Source organism: Trichechus manatus, unplaced genomic scaffold (genome assembly GCF_000243295.1).
Source record: "Trichechus manatus latirostris isolate Lorelei unplaced genomic scaffold, TriManLat1.0 scaffold00093, whole genome shotgun sequence".
NCBI lineage: Eukaryota > Metazoa > Chordata > Mammalia > Sirenia > Trichechidae > Trichechus > Trichechus manatus.
The window spans coordinates 6,540,607-6,555,498 of NW_004444029.1; the positions used below are offsets into that span (position 1 = coordinate 6,540,607).

Genomic DNA, 14,892 nt, shown 5'->3' on the forward strand with positions numbered 1-14,892 from the left:
GTAATCTTTACAGAAGTAGATTGCCAGGCCTTTCTTTAGTGGCACCACTAGGTAGATTTAAACTGCCAGCCTTTAGGTTAGCAGCCAATGGCAAACGGCTTGCACCACCCAGACTCCTTCGAGCACCGTTAATCCAGAAGCTGGAGGAGAAAGGTACTGGGGAGGGGGGAAGAGGGGCCGTGACCACGACCTACGAAGTGCAGCCTTGTTGCCTACAGACAGAGCACAGTTTAAGCGCTGAAACCTACCGGTATCGTTGGAATGTGCCCATCAATGGTGGGTCCTATTATCTACAGAATATTATGGAAAACATCGGTCAAAGCAGAATCCTGGAGCAGGTTTCAATCAAAAGAGCATCGAAATGTAGGAACTAGGTTCGCAGACAGGTTAACCTCCTTAGAAGTTCCAGTTTCTATAGAAGTGTTGTAGGTCCAGTACACCTCTGTTAGACGGGGATCTCACCATGAACCATTTTGCAAAAGTAGCATCTCAAATGCTGCCAAGATAAAAAGATGCTTCTTACCCATGGCGTTACTGTTCATTAGGAAAACCCCGAACGAGGTGCCACTGGCATCTTCAAGGCACAAGAAGAATGTATGAGCCCCATAGAGATTAACGCCCTGTCAGCAAAAAAGAAAAAAGGACAGAAATGAGTATTGTGCGTTAAAAATGCTTACGTTCACCCTAAAATAAAATAAAAAGCTGTGCACAATATGTACCTGATCAGCACACCAGTTTCCCCAGGGCAGGATGTCTTAGCCGTGGTTAATGTCTAACTGGGATTCCTGACCACTGATTGATACACTAGCTCTCTGTACTATGCTGCTCACTTTGAAAGTGATATTGCTATTCTGCTGTCCCTCTCTAGCCTTGTGATGTGTCTCAGTACTGTACCGAAAGGGTGTTGAAACACCCACCAACTGGTGAATGGAAAAACAAGATATGGTATAGCCACACGATGGAATATTATTCAGCAATAAAGAGAAATGAAGTCCTGATACACATTACAACATGGATAAATCTCAGAAACGTTAAGGTCAATGAAAGGAGCCATACAAAAAGACCACATGTTGTATAATAATTCCATTTATATAAAATATCCATAAAAGTCAAATCTAAAGAGATATAGATAGATTCATGGTTGCCTGGGGGTCGAGTGAGGATAGGGTGGGGAGAATGGGATTTAATGTAAAATTGCATAAGGGGTCATATCGGGGTAAAGAAAATGTTCTAAAACTAGATTATGATGATGGTTGCATAACTTGGTAAATTTACTAAAAATTATTACATTTAAAAAGGGTGAATTTTATGGTATATAAATTTATTCCTTATCTAGGTTTTTTTTTTTTTTTTTTTGGTTACATTGGAAAATATCTGCAATGACATGTACCAAAAGGTCAGCAGAAGGTGATGGGATTATACCAAACCCAAAAACGCGTTGCCGTTGAGTTGATTCTGCACAGTGATGGAATTATGAGCTACTTTAAATTACTTCCTTATACCTACATGTGTATTCTAATTTTTCCGTAAGGAATATGTGTTAATTAGTTACTAAAAAAGTTTAAAACTAAGAAGTAGAGAGAGGTACCGAACCTGTTACAGGGCTGTGATGAGCACTGACATAAACAAAGAAAACATGTACAGCTGTAAGTGCTGTACGAAGAGCAGCTATTGACCAAAATATACTGAAAGCTTTACAGAAGCATCCTGTGTCACCGTGTCACAAACTTAGCACCTGGTACAGGGCTATGGAGCCCTGGTGGTACAGTGGTTAAGAGCTACTGCTGCTAACCCAACGGTCGCAGTTCAAATCCACCAGCTGCTCCTCGGAAACCTTATGGGGCAATTCTACTCTGTCCTATAGCATCACCATGAGTTGGAATCAACCCGACAGCTACAGGTACAGGGCTATAGTGCTGACAATGGTAAAGTCTGGAAGGAGAAGGAGGAGATAGAAAATCAGCACGCCATGCAAAACAGAGAGGAACAACAGGTCTAGGCAAAATTAGGCTAGATTTAAAATGGTAACCATAAGGACTCATGATATCAATGCTTGGAAAGAATGCAGGTGGAATAATAGATAAATAGAGCTTTTAATCTGTTCGTACACAACTCAAGAACTTCAGCTGTGGAAACTCAAACTTAATATGATGCTTAGTATTCCAGAATTATCAGGATGCTTGACCAAGCATTTTTGTGAATGTTTTGGTCATTGCTTTTTCCTTTGTTCGGTTGAGTAAGTGTGCTTTCTCCATTGCATCAGAGGCTGTTGGGGGAGGGGGAGGGGAGAGCAATTAATGTGCTACCTGCTGTGTTCATGTCCTGTGGAATATGGATTGCAAAGCTTCAGTCCCATCCCTCCCAACAACATGGATCACCCTGAAGCTCTTGCACAGATCCGAGACATCGCATCAGCACAATGGAGGCTTCAAGACATCCTCTACAAAGTACTGCTACTCAAAATATTGTCCATGCACTGGCACCTCCCCAAATTGTGTTATCCATTAGCAACCAAAAAGTCCACTGCTATTGAGTCGATTCCAACTCACAGAAATCCTATAGAACTGCCCTATACGGTTTCCAAGGTTGTAAGTCTTTATGGAAGCCGACTGCCACATCTTTCTCTCGAAGAGTGGCTGGTGGGTTTGAACCGCCGACTTTTCGGTTAACATCCGAGCACTTGAACCACTGTGCCACCAGGACCCCTCCTTCATAACAGGAGAAATGCAAACATCAAGAGTATTTTTATACTGTCTAAAAGAATAAATTTACGTCTGTTCAATTTAAAATTTGATTTTGTATTTTGGATGTCGTCTTTGGGTTTTTTTTCATTCTTCTTACATTTGATTGTGTTTTACAAAAGTATTGCCTATATTAGATTTAAAACAAAGAAGGAAACTAAGCCCTCGCTACCGGTAGGTTGAGAAGCACTGCTCCAGAACCGTGCTTTCACGCTTGAATGTGCACGTGATTCACCTGGGGATACTGTTAAGATGCAGGTTCTGAATCAGCAGGTGTGGGCGAGGGCCTGAGATTCTGCATTTCTAACAGGCTCCTAGGTGATGGCAGTATTGCTGCCGCGGGAGCATACTTATCTAGCAAGGGCCTGGAACAGTATTAAAGTTTCCAAAAGAGGCGTGGTTTACTCCACAAAGTTCTACTGATAAAATAAACAATATCACCCATGAATACTGTGCTCCTTTACAAAATCCTCTGTATGAGACCAAGTGGTCAACATTTACCCTAAAGCAAAGATGAGAAGGTGAGGGCGGACAGGAAAGCTAGATTAATGGAACGGGAAAAACCAGAATGGAAAAAACGAGACTGTTGCCACAACGGGAAAATGTAACCCAAGTCATTGAACAGTGTGTGTGTATGTTGTTACTGTTCTTAGGTGACGTCCGGTCCATTCCGACTCATAGCGACCCTATAAGACAGAGTAGAACTGTCCATAGGGTTTCCAAGGACCGCCTGGTAGCTTTGAACTGTCAGCCTTTTGGTTAGCAACCAAGCTTTTAACCACTATGCCACCAGGGTTCCATTAAACAGTATGTATAAAAATGTTAAATGGGAACCTAGTTTGCTGTGTAAACTTTCACCAAAAACACAATAAAGTATTATAAAAAGTTCTACTGAGAACGGCTTGTGTGAAGCTCTCGTCTAGATATTTACTCATTTATTAAAGCCAAACATAGTTCTTTTTTGGAAAGATTTTTTTAATACATATTTTTCAAAAAACTAGCCAAACCCACTGCCACTGAGTCAATTCTGACTCATAGTGACCCTATAGGACAGAGTAGACCTGCCCCATAAGGTTTCCAAGGAGTGGCTGGTGGATTCAAACTGCCAGCCTTTTGGTTAGCAGCCAAGCTCTTACCCACAGCTCCACCAGGGCTCCTAATACATATTAGGCTGCATAAATAAATCATTAGATTATATTTCCCTTTAAATGTCATATGTATTTTTTAAATTGCTGTATTTCTAGTTGTGTGTTTATACGCCTGAAGAGCAAGCATTCCCCAATACAAACAGATTTAAATTTGGACAAAATATTATATAGATCTTTCTCTGTAGGTGACTTTCCAGAAAGGAGGGGAGGTACTCCTGATTGTGTGCGATAAGCAGGAGGAAGGGAAGCTCACCTCGGTGGGAGAGGTGTCCCGAGTGAAGATGGGCCAGGTCTTCCAGTTCATGTCATGGCGGTACTGCTGGTGCACGTGTTCCCCCAGCCCGTACAGGTTGGTGCTGGGCAGGCGGAAAGACAGCTGCAGGTACTGCTGGGCAAACTGGAGGGGCCCAATGCCCGTGTCCAACCTGGGCCGTGGGGAAGAGGGAGTCACCCAACAACTCTCTCTGCAGGTGACCTGCCCACCCCTTTCCATCTACACTTAGAGGTCACACGCTCCAGGTGCTTCTATCAACTCTCATGCTACCTTTGACACCTCTGACGACATCTCTAATTCTAGAATTCTGGAGGAGCATAATACTGGGGCTGGGTACCAGGAACTCGAGTTGGATGATTTGGGGGAAGAGCGTAAACATGACCTTACATTTCCTGTACATCTACTGCTTGGCAGACACTGTTCTGAATGCCTTACAGATATTAACTCATTAAGTGGTGCCTCGAAAGACAGGCCTGGTGATCTGCCTCCCAAAGTTCATAGCCTTGAAAACGCTATGGAGCAGTTCTACTCTGCACACAGAGGGGCCTCATGAGTCAGAATCCCCCCAACGGAACCAACAACAACAGCAACAGCAATACCTAACAACAGCCTCTGAAGTGTGTATTTCGATCCCTTTCTATGGGCAAGGTAACCGAGGGAGGCCAGGTACCTTGCCTCATCTCATCACACAGTTTACTGGAGAGCTGCTAGAGGCAGGATTTGAATACAGGTTTTACCGACGTTAATACTTGTATTTTCTCCAGTATACTTTATGATTTAAGCTCAAACTGTTGTTAGGGATTTGATGGGAAATTTCCCAGGAAATGATAATTTAAAGTGATAAACACTGCAGGTGAGTTTCAGGGTGAATATTAATTCAAAATAATAAAATTCCCATTTGATAATAGATATGAACCACAAGTACACTGTACCACTTAGCAAACTAGCACATTACACGTTAGGATTCTTTGCTCTACCATCATAAAGGATTAACAGTGTTGATGATTTACAGTAAAATCTTTGCCATTTTTCTGAGGTTCAAATATTTTCCCAAGTCATACTTATCTCATTGCCCACGCATAGTAATTTAGAATTAAGGAGATTGGGACCGTGTTTACTCAAAGATAAGGGGCTCTGGTGGCACAGTGGTTAAGCACTAGGCTGCTAAAGGAAAGGTCGGCAGTTCAAACCCACCAGCTGCTCCTTGGGAGAAAAGGGTGTCAGTCTGCTTCCACAAAGATTTACAGTCTTGGAAACCCTATGGGGCAGTTCTGCTGTGTCCTATAGGGTCCCTATGAGTTGGAATCGATGGCAACGTTTTTGTTTTGTTTGGTTATTTTTTTTGATATATTCAAAGATGCATAAAGAAAAGCTCACAAGACTTTTCGGTTGCTCGTCCTCATTATTTTGATGCTGAAGGGGTTTTTAATGACCTCCACTTGATAGCTGGTATTGGAGATACTATCATTCTGAGTCAGCGAACTAATGCTTTCATGGTGGACTTCATATCGTCTGTTATTGAAATCAGTGATCTGTCAGAAGAAAAACAGAGGGACAATTCCACATAAAACCACTTTCTTGTAGAACTACAAAAGATGTTCACTCTCAAATAGCCACCAATAGGAATAGCTTCTAATTCTTGGCCCTGTGGTTTCACAGAAATCACCCGATCATGTGTCTCCCATCAAATAAAAGTCAGCCAAGGATGGAGAGCAGATTCTGAAGGCAAGGAACAGTCCCCTCCCCCTCCCCATCTCCACCCAGTGCCTGAAGGAGAGTGTTCTGAACCCACTGGGGAGCCTCTGCTCTCTTCCCAGATATTTGCAGTGCTGCCGAGCCAACCTTAAAATGTAAACGATTGGATGTCTGATATTCAGCTGTGAAGAGGGCGTCGCTGACATCATTTCCAAACAGAGTGGGCGATGGCAGCCTTTTCAACTGGGCAGAAAACACTAAGGAGAAAGAGGTATTTTTAGCTTCTAGGTCATAAGGAGCTGTTCCCTGGGGCAAGAGCAGGGCAGAGCTCACCTAGGCTTTTGTTCCAGCGGTCATTGCTGACTTCATAGCCCCAGTTCTTGGGAAAGAAGCACTTGGGGACATTGGTATCCTCCACAGGATTCCAGCAGCACCCACGCTGCCAGCTGCAGACTTCCTATAAAAATGGCGCCGAGTCAGCGTTGTATAAAATGAAGGAAGAGAAGTATTTGCCTGTTTATTTAGAACCGATTTTATTTCGAGAAGAATTTAAGATAGGTCATAATAGCATCATTCATGTATTAATTCTTCATTTATTCATGCATTTATCCAGCCTTCCAATATGTATTTATTATCCCCCAGGCAAAGGACTGATTATGCAGACAAGGAAGGCACAACCTTAGAGTCTAGCGGTAAATCTAGACAGTGAACAGGATGGGGAGGTGAGTGGTGAAGCAGTGTGCTGGGGGCTAAGGGGTTGCACACCAGGCATTGCGCCCAGCCTCCCCAGGCAGGTGAAAGGTGAGTCCAGTCCTAAAGCACTGAGGAGGTTAGACAGGAGAGTGGCAGGGAGGGGGTATTCCAGGCAAAGATGCAGCAATGCAAAGAACATGCATGACATGCTCAGAAAACCCACAAGCTCACTGTGCCGAGAGCACTGAGAAAGATGGGTGAGGCCAGAAGGACGGGGTGCCCAGACCATGGGTGACCTCATTCCTGGCTGAGGAGGTTGCACTTCATCATGCGGAAGAGCCACAGAACTGACTAACAAATTCAGCACGAAAAATTTGCTGTTGTTGTTTTTTTAAACAAAAAGTTCAAGAGACTGAAAAGATGAGCCACAGACTGGTAGAATATTTGCAAAACATATTTTTGATGAAGGACTTGTATCAAAATATATATATACAACCCTCTTAAAATACAACAATAAGAAAACAAACAACCCAATTACAAAGTGGTCAAAAGATCTAAATAGATACCTCATCAAAGACGATATATAGATGCAAATGAACCCATGAAAAGATGCTCAACATCATGTCATTGTTGTTGTTGTTGTATGACGGTGAGTCGATTACAACTCATAGCAACCCTATAGGACAGAGTAGAACTGTCCCATAGAGTTTCCAAGGCTGTCATCTTTACAGGAGCAGATTGCCAAGTCTTTTCTCCCATGGAAGCACTAGTGGGCTTGAACTGCCGACCTTTTGTTAGCAGCCCAGTGTTTAACCAGTGCACCACCAGGGCCCTTTATTCATATGTCACTCCAAAACCAAAATCCAAACCTACTGCCATCAAATCCATTCCAACCCATAGCGACTCTATATGCCATTAGGGAATTTCAAATGAAAAACAAGAAGATATCACTATACACCTATTAGAAAGGCTAAAATTCAGAACATCGACAATACCAAATGCTGACAAGGATGTGAAGCAACGGGAACTCTCATTCTTTGCTGGTGGGAATACGAAATGGTACAGTCACTTTGGAAGATGATCTGGCAGTTTCTTAGAAAGCTAAAACACCATACAATCTGGCAATCACACTCCTAGGTATTTACGCAAATGCGTTGAAAACATATGCCCACATAAAAACCTGCACATAAAAGTTTATAACAGCTTTATTAATAATTGTCAAAAAGTGGAAGAAATCAAAATGTTCTTGAAAAGGTAAATGGATAAATAAACTGATACATCCATACAGTGAAGTATTATTCATCAATAAAAAGAAATGAGCTAACAGGCCACAAAGAGACATGAAGGAAACTTAAATGCATACTGCTGAGTAAAAAAAGCTAGTCTGACAAAGCTACATACTGTATGATTCCCCCTATATGACATTTTGGAAAAGACAGACCTATAGAGACAGTGAGGAGCCCTGGTGGCACAGCAGTGAAGTGCTCAGCTGTTAATCCAAAGGTAGGTGATTCGAACCCACCAGCCATTTTGTAGGACAAAGATGTGGCAATCTGCTTCCATAAAGATTGCAGCCTTGGAAACCTTACGGGGCAGTTCTACTCTGTCCTATAGGATTGCTATGAGTCAGAATCAACTCAATGGTAATGGGTTTGGTTTGTTTTTTTTTGGTTTTTTTATAGAGATAGTGAAAAGATTAGTGGTTGCCAGGGTTCAGGGAGAGATGAATAGAGCATTTTAAGGGCAATGAAACTATTCTGTATGTTACCGTAATAGTGGAGGCAACATTATACATTTGTCAAAACACATAAAACTGTACAACAGAAAGAGTGCACTAGGGACTTTAGTTAATAATATATCAATATTGGTTCACCTATTCAAAAAACGTACCACATCAATGCAAGATGTTAATAGGAGAAATTGGGCGAGAGGAAGAAGAGATGTATGGGAACTCTATACTTTGTGCAATTTTTCTACAAATCTGAAACTTTTCTAAAAAATAAAGTCTATTAATTAAAAAATAAAAAGAATTTTTTTAAGTTTGAAAAAGTAAGAAAAAGTAAGGCAAAGGTAAATGGAGAAAATTAAGATAAAACTAGGAGAGAGGGTGACAAAAAATTCACAATATCCGTAAGGAGCCCTAGTGGCGCAGTGGTTAAGAGCGCGGCTGCTAACCAAAAGGTGGGCAGTTCGAGTCTACCAGCCGCTCCTTAGAAGCCCTATGGGGCAGTTCTACTCTGCACTATAGGGTCACAATGAGTCGAAATTGACTCAACGGCAAAGAGTTTGGTTTTGGTTTATAAGGTAAAAATAAATGACACGTGGCTTCTCAGAGTGGTTTAATTTATGGATGGTTTTATTGTTATTTGGTAAGATGTATATTCTAAAGATCCTACAATAATCACAAATTGACTTGTATAAAAATTTTCTAGTTGAGGTAAATGAAGTAGGTGGCAGATTGAATCAATATGTTGGTGTGAGCACAAGTATCCACTTGCACTCCCAACTAAATTTACATGAAGTGACATTTCTGTCACTAAGAAAAAGATTACAAATCTATTTAAAAAGAATGCAAGATGGCAGATCAGATATGTTAAGAAATTCCTGAATCTTAGAAAATAGACTTTATCTAGGGGAAAATATATCCGCAGCCTAAAACACAAGAGGAGAACAAGAATAGCTCCAAGCCCAGATCTGGTGTGTAGGAGAAGCAGAAAAGAGCCAAGAGCATAGTTTGGGGTGATTAATTGGGAAGTTCGGCTATGAGCATTCATCTGGCCAGCCCCAAGCTCCTTGCAGTTATTGCTAAGCTCTTGCTAATTGGTGGGCATCCCAAGAGATGCTAAGAGTCAATAGAAAGAGCAACACCCCAGCTAATGACAATCAGGGGGTCAGGGGACCCCCCTCCCCAAAGACAAGTGCCCGTATTCCCTCCCACAGTCCTTTCTTTCCCTCTTAAACACCCACTGTAGCCAAGGTAAGCAGAACAAGCAGCCATCGTACTTAAATCCAAGATGGCAGTCAAGAACCAACAAACACTTGCGAGAAACCCACACTATGACAGAAAGGCACCAAACTTAACAAACGGGAGATAAACTGGTGGAAACAGTTAACAGAGAAAACATAACAAGGCTTCAAGACAAATGTCAGTATTATTTTCAGAGAGAGATGCAAAGCATTGCTTCCGTTAAAAAAAGCAACAAGAAATTTTGAAAGTTAAGATTTTGAACAATGGGATTTAAAGCTCCTTGATATCTAGACTGACCAAAAAAGTAGAAACACTGAAAGAGAAGTCGCGAGACAAAAATGTTTTTAAAAACCAAGAGTAGGATTATCCCAGAACATTACATGAAAAGACAAAGAAATGGAAAGTGTAGGAGGAAGGGTGACTGAAATATCCACTGGACTTGGGCAGCAACACCCAACTACGAATCCAAAAGGAAAAGTAATATTATACATCATGAATGACATGTACAACTCAAGAAACTAGAAAAGAACAAAATAAACCCATGAAAAAAAAAGCACATAAAAAAATTAATAAAACCAGTCATTAATGACAGAGAAAAGCAAATACCTACATCCATCAATTCAAAATATTTGTTGAGTGCCTATTATTGCTCTGGGTGCTCAGGTTCTGATGACGGAGTGCTCAAAAGAAGACAAAGGCCTAGCTGGCGGCAAGCTTACTAGGTAAAACAGACACCACTATTAATTGAATAGACCTTGTTTCCACCACTGATTTAAAATACCTTTTTTATCACAAACTAAACGTAAGTGCACAAATACGAGCATTTAAGTACGTGTTTGGGGACTTCCTATTATATTCCAATGGTATATGTATCAATTTCTGTTGTAATTCCACACTGATAATGACTATCATATGAGAACAGGTTTTGATATTTGTTTGGCAGATCAATAAATTTAAAGGAGACTCTTTGAAAAGATGAAGGAAATAGAAATATCATACCAAGTGCTATTTTGACAAAAAGAGAGGGAGACAAACAAGATTAGAAACAAGACGAGCCATGTAAGGTTATTTTTAATATGAGTAGAAAAGTTAAAGTACTATTTACACAAACATTTGCCAGTGAATGTGGAACGCTAAGTTAAATGGATCCTTGCCTAGTAAAAACTTAAGTTATCAAAATTGGTTAAGAAGAGATGAAAAAACTGAAATGACCAGTAGCCACTGAAGAATTTTTAGATGCAGTCAAAGAACTTTCCCTAAAAAAATGATACCTTGTCCATATGGTTTAGTGAAAGAGTTCTACCTTATCTTTAATAATAGTATATTCTCATATTTTATAGTATTTTTCAGACCATACACAAAGGTTGAAAGTTTCCTGTTTATTTTATGAAGCTAGAGTAATCACATTACCAAATCCTAGTACAGTCCAAATCAACAAGCAAACAAAAATGTATAGGCCAATGTCATTTAAAAAACATAGATGGACAAAATTTAATGAAATATTAGCAATGTGAATTCATTCATGTATTAGAGGAACTAACACATAAAATCCAGGTAGGGCTTATCAAGTGAAAGCTAAGATGATCAAAAAGTAAGAAATCTTTCAATGTAATTCACAATATCAACAAAAGAAAGTCATGTGATCATTTTTAACGGAAGCAAAATATTTAAAAAATAAAATAATGTGGTAGATTCAAATGTCCTAACAAGGAAATAATTCAAAAAATATTTGCTAAATTATTTAAAATTTAAAAAGTTGAAAAACAATACACACAGTGTCGTGGATTGAATTGAGTCTCCCAAGAATATCTGTCAACTTGGCTTGGTCATGATTCCCAGTATTGCATGATTGCTACCATTTTGTCATCTGATGTTATTTCCCTATGTGTTGTAGATCCTATCACTACGATGTTAGTAAGATGGATTAGTAGCAGTTATATTGATGAGATCTACAAGATTAGACAGTGTCTTAAACAAATCTCTTTTGAGATATAAAAGAGAGAAGCAAGCAGAGAGACAGTGGGGAGCTCATATCACCAAGAAAGCAGGGCCGAGAGCAGAGCATGTCCTTTGGACCCAGGATTCCTGCACAGAGAAGCTCCTTGACCAGAGAAAGATTGATGACAGGGACTTTCCTCCAGAGCTTACAGAGAGAGAGCAAGTCTTCCCCTGGAGCTGGCACCCTGAATTTGGACTTTTAGCCCCCTAGATGTGAGAGATTAAATTTATCTTTGTTAAAGCCATCCACTTGTAGTATTTCTGTTATAGCAGCACTAGATGACTAGGACACACAGTATAATCAAATCTGTGTTAAAACAAAACAAACAAGCTATATATATATATATATACACACACACACACACACACACACACACATATATGCGCAAAAGCATAGAAAGTTCTAGAGAAGGACACGCACTAAGCTGTTGGCCTGATTCTAGTGAGGGAATTTGGAGGTAGAGAGCAAGCATTATGAATAAAGACTCCCATTTTATTTTGTACATAACTATTTTGTACATGACTATTGTCTTAGTTGGAAACCCTGGTGGCATAGTGGTTAAGAGCTACGGCTGCTAACCAAAACTCTGGCAGTTTGAATCCACCAAGTGCTCCTTGTAAACCCTATGGGGCAGGTCTACTCTGTCCTACAGGGTCGCTATCAGTTGGAATCAACTTGACGGCAACAGGTTTATTTATTTTTTTATTATTATTATTAGTTATCTAGTGCTGATGTAACAGAAATATCACAAGTGGATGGCTTTAACAAACAGAAGTTTATTCTCTCACAGTCCAGGAGGCTAGAAGTCTGAATTCAGGGCACCAGCTCCAGGGCAAGTCTTTCCTTCTCTATCGGCTCAGGAGGAAGGTACTTATCATCAATCTTCCCCTGGACTAGCAGCATCTCAGTGCAGGGACCCTGGGTCCAAAGGACAGGCTCTGCTCCTGGCACTACTTGCTTGGCAATATGAGATTCTCATCACCCCCTCACCCAACCCCATCATCTCTCTGCTTGCTTCTCTCTTTTGTATCTCAAAAGAGATTGACTTAAGACACAAGCCAATCTTGTAGATTGAGTCCTGCCTCATTAACATAACTGCCTCTAATCATGCCTCATTAACATTATAGAGGTAGAATTTACAACACATAGGAAAATCACACCAGATGACAAAATGATGGACAGTCACACAATACTGGGAATCATGGCCTAGCCAAGTTGACAGATATTTCTGTCACAATTCGATCCATGACAACTATAATGTCTGAATCTTTCTTAATAAAGAAATGTATTCAATACAGATTATGCAGTAAAATAAACACTATTTGACAACACTACTCATTTGAAAAGGGCATCGTGCTACAAAATGCTTTAGAGGTTAACATCTGAAGTAATTGCTCTAAAAGGCCACAATATGAATGTAACTTAAATCAATGTTCCATACCTGTTATGAACAAAACAATCATACAGCAAATGTAAGATCTCGCTATCTAACTGGTAGTCCTACCTCACTCTCTCCAGCTAGCAAGAAGAGTTTGGATTCCGGATAACCTCTGGATACCTGGTTTTCCTAAGTCTGAGGCAGATATTAACTACCTTTGATACCTGCGAAACTCATGTCTGTAAAGACCAAAAGGTCAGTTTCATTGCCATAAATTATTCCAAAGTCTACAGACCTCTATAAAAAGCAATTAAACAAGAAACTCAATACATCCAGGTGTTCTTCTCATTGTTAGGTGCTGTCAAGTTGGTTCCGACTCAGTGACCCTATGTACAACAGAACGAAACACTGCTCAGTCCTGCGCCATCCTCACAATTTTTGCTACGTTTGAGCCCATTTGTTGCAGCCACTGTGTCAATCCATCTCATCGAGGGTCTTCCTCTCTTTGGCTGATCCTCTACTTTACCAAGTATGATATCCTTCTCCTGAGACCAGTCCCTCCTGATAACATGTCTAAAGTATGTGAGATGAAGTCTCACCATCCTCATTTCTAAGCAGCACTCTGGCTGTACTTCTTCCAAGACAGACTTGTTCTTTCTTCTGGCAGTCCATGGTATATTCAATATGCTTTGCCAACACCATAATTCAAAGTCATCAATTCTTCTTCGGTCTTCCTTATTCATTTTCCAGCTTTCACACACATATGAGGAGATTTAAAATACCGTGGCTTGGGTCAGGCGAACCTTAGTCCTTAAAGTGACATCTTTCCTTTTCAACACTTTAAAGAGGTATTTTGCAACAGATTTGCCCAGTGCAATGTGTCATTTGATTTCTTAACCGCTGCTTCCATGGGTGTTGATTGTAGATCCAAGTAAAACGAAATCCTTGACAACTTCAATAATTTCTCCATTTATCATGATGTTGCTTATTGGTCCAATTGTGAGGATTTTTGTTTTCTTTATGTTGAAGTGTAATCCTTACTGAAGACTGTAGTCTTTGATCTTCATCAGTAAGTGCTTCAAGTCCTTTTCACTTTCAGCAAGCAAGGTTGTGTCATCTCCATATCACAGGTTGTTAATGAGTCTTTCTCCAATCCTGATGCTGTGTTCTTCTTCATAAAGTCCAGCTTCTCAGATTATTTGCTCAGAATACAGATTGAATAAGTATAGTGAAAGGATACAACCTTGATGTAAACATTTCCTGATTTTAAATGACTCAGTATCCCCTTGTTCTGCTCGAATGACTACCTCTAGGTCTATGTACACGTTCCGCATAAGGACAATTAAGTGTTCTGGTAAACAATATTTTCGTGTGCTATCTGGCTTAATGCCCCTATTTCAGTTTTAAGCCATTCCCAGTGTCCCAGACACCAAAAGTCAAACCTTGCAGGCACTTACCATTCTGGCTTCTTCAAACCCACATCTCTTCCTTCTAAATCTGTATTGCTTTCTTTCTTCTTTACCAATTCGATTGTCACCACAATAACTCATAACTCATAATCTCATACCTTGGCTGTAACAATGAACTCATAAGTCCTCCTGTCTCCATTCCTTCCTTACTAAACTTCTCTAGACAGTATTCTCCAGTTATCTTCCAAACAGGTATTTATGTCATTTCCCACTCAGAAATTATTGACTGATAGAATTGCAAGTTGAAAACTGACTTGAAATTATATAGTCCAATTCCCATTTAATACAGGATTTCTCCATTAGAATCTCTGACAGATGCTTAAATTCTGTAAAAGAGTAGCTAATTTCCTCTGAAAGCAGGAAATATCACTGTTATAGTTAGTATTTCACTTCAAAGTTATTCCTTATATTTATTTAAAATCAGTCTCCAGTAGTTTTCATCCCCTTAAACCTATCATAGTTACGTATTGCCTTTTAGATCAAATACCTCAAACTGACATTGAAAAATTAGAAAGAAAAGGAACTCT

The 14,892-nt window shown here is 40.1% G+C and overlaps 1 protein-coding gene across 1 annotated transcript in view; it reads right to left on the reverse strand.

Annotated features, from left to right (window-relative positions):
* Positions 1–14,892, reverse strand: part of LOC101350583 (probable maltase-glucoamylase 2) — a 114,336-nt gene that overhangs the window by 77,857 nt on the left and 21,587 nt on the right. The window contains exons 3-8 of the mRNA XM_023736923.1: positions 6,192–6,315; positions 6,006–6,115; positions 5,541–5,695; positions 4,143–4,314; positions 2,436–2,438; positions 524–620 (exon numbers count right to left, since the gene is read on the reverse strand). Coding sequence (XP_023592691.1) covers positions 524–620; positions 2,436–2,438; positions 4,143–4,314; positions 5,541–5,695; positions 6,006–6,115; positions 6,192–6,315 — 661 coding nt within the window. The remainder of the gene's footprint in view (positions 1–523; positions 621–2,435; positions 2,439–4,142; positions 4,315–5,540; positions 5,696–6,005; positions 6,116–6,191; positions 6,316–14,892) is intronic.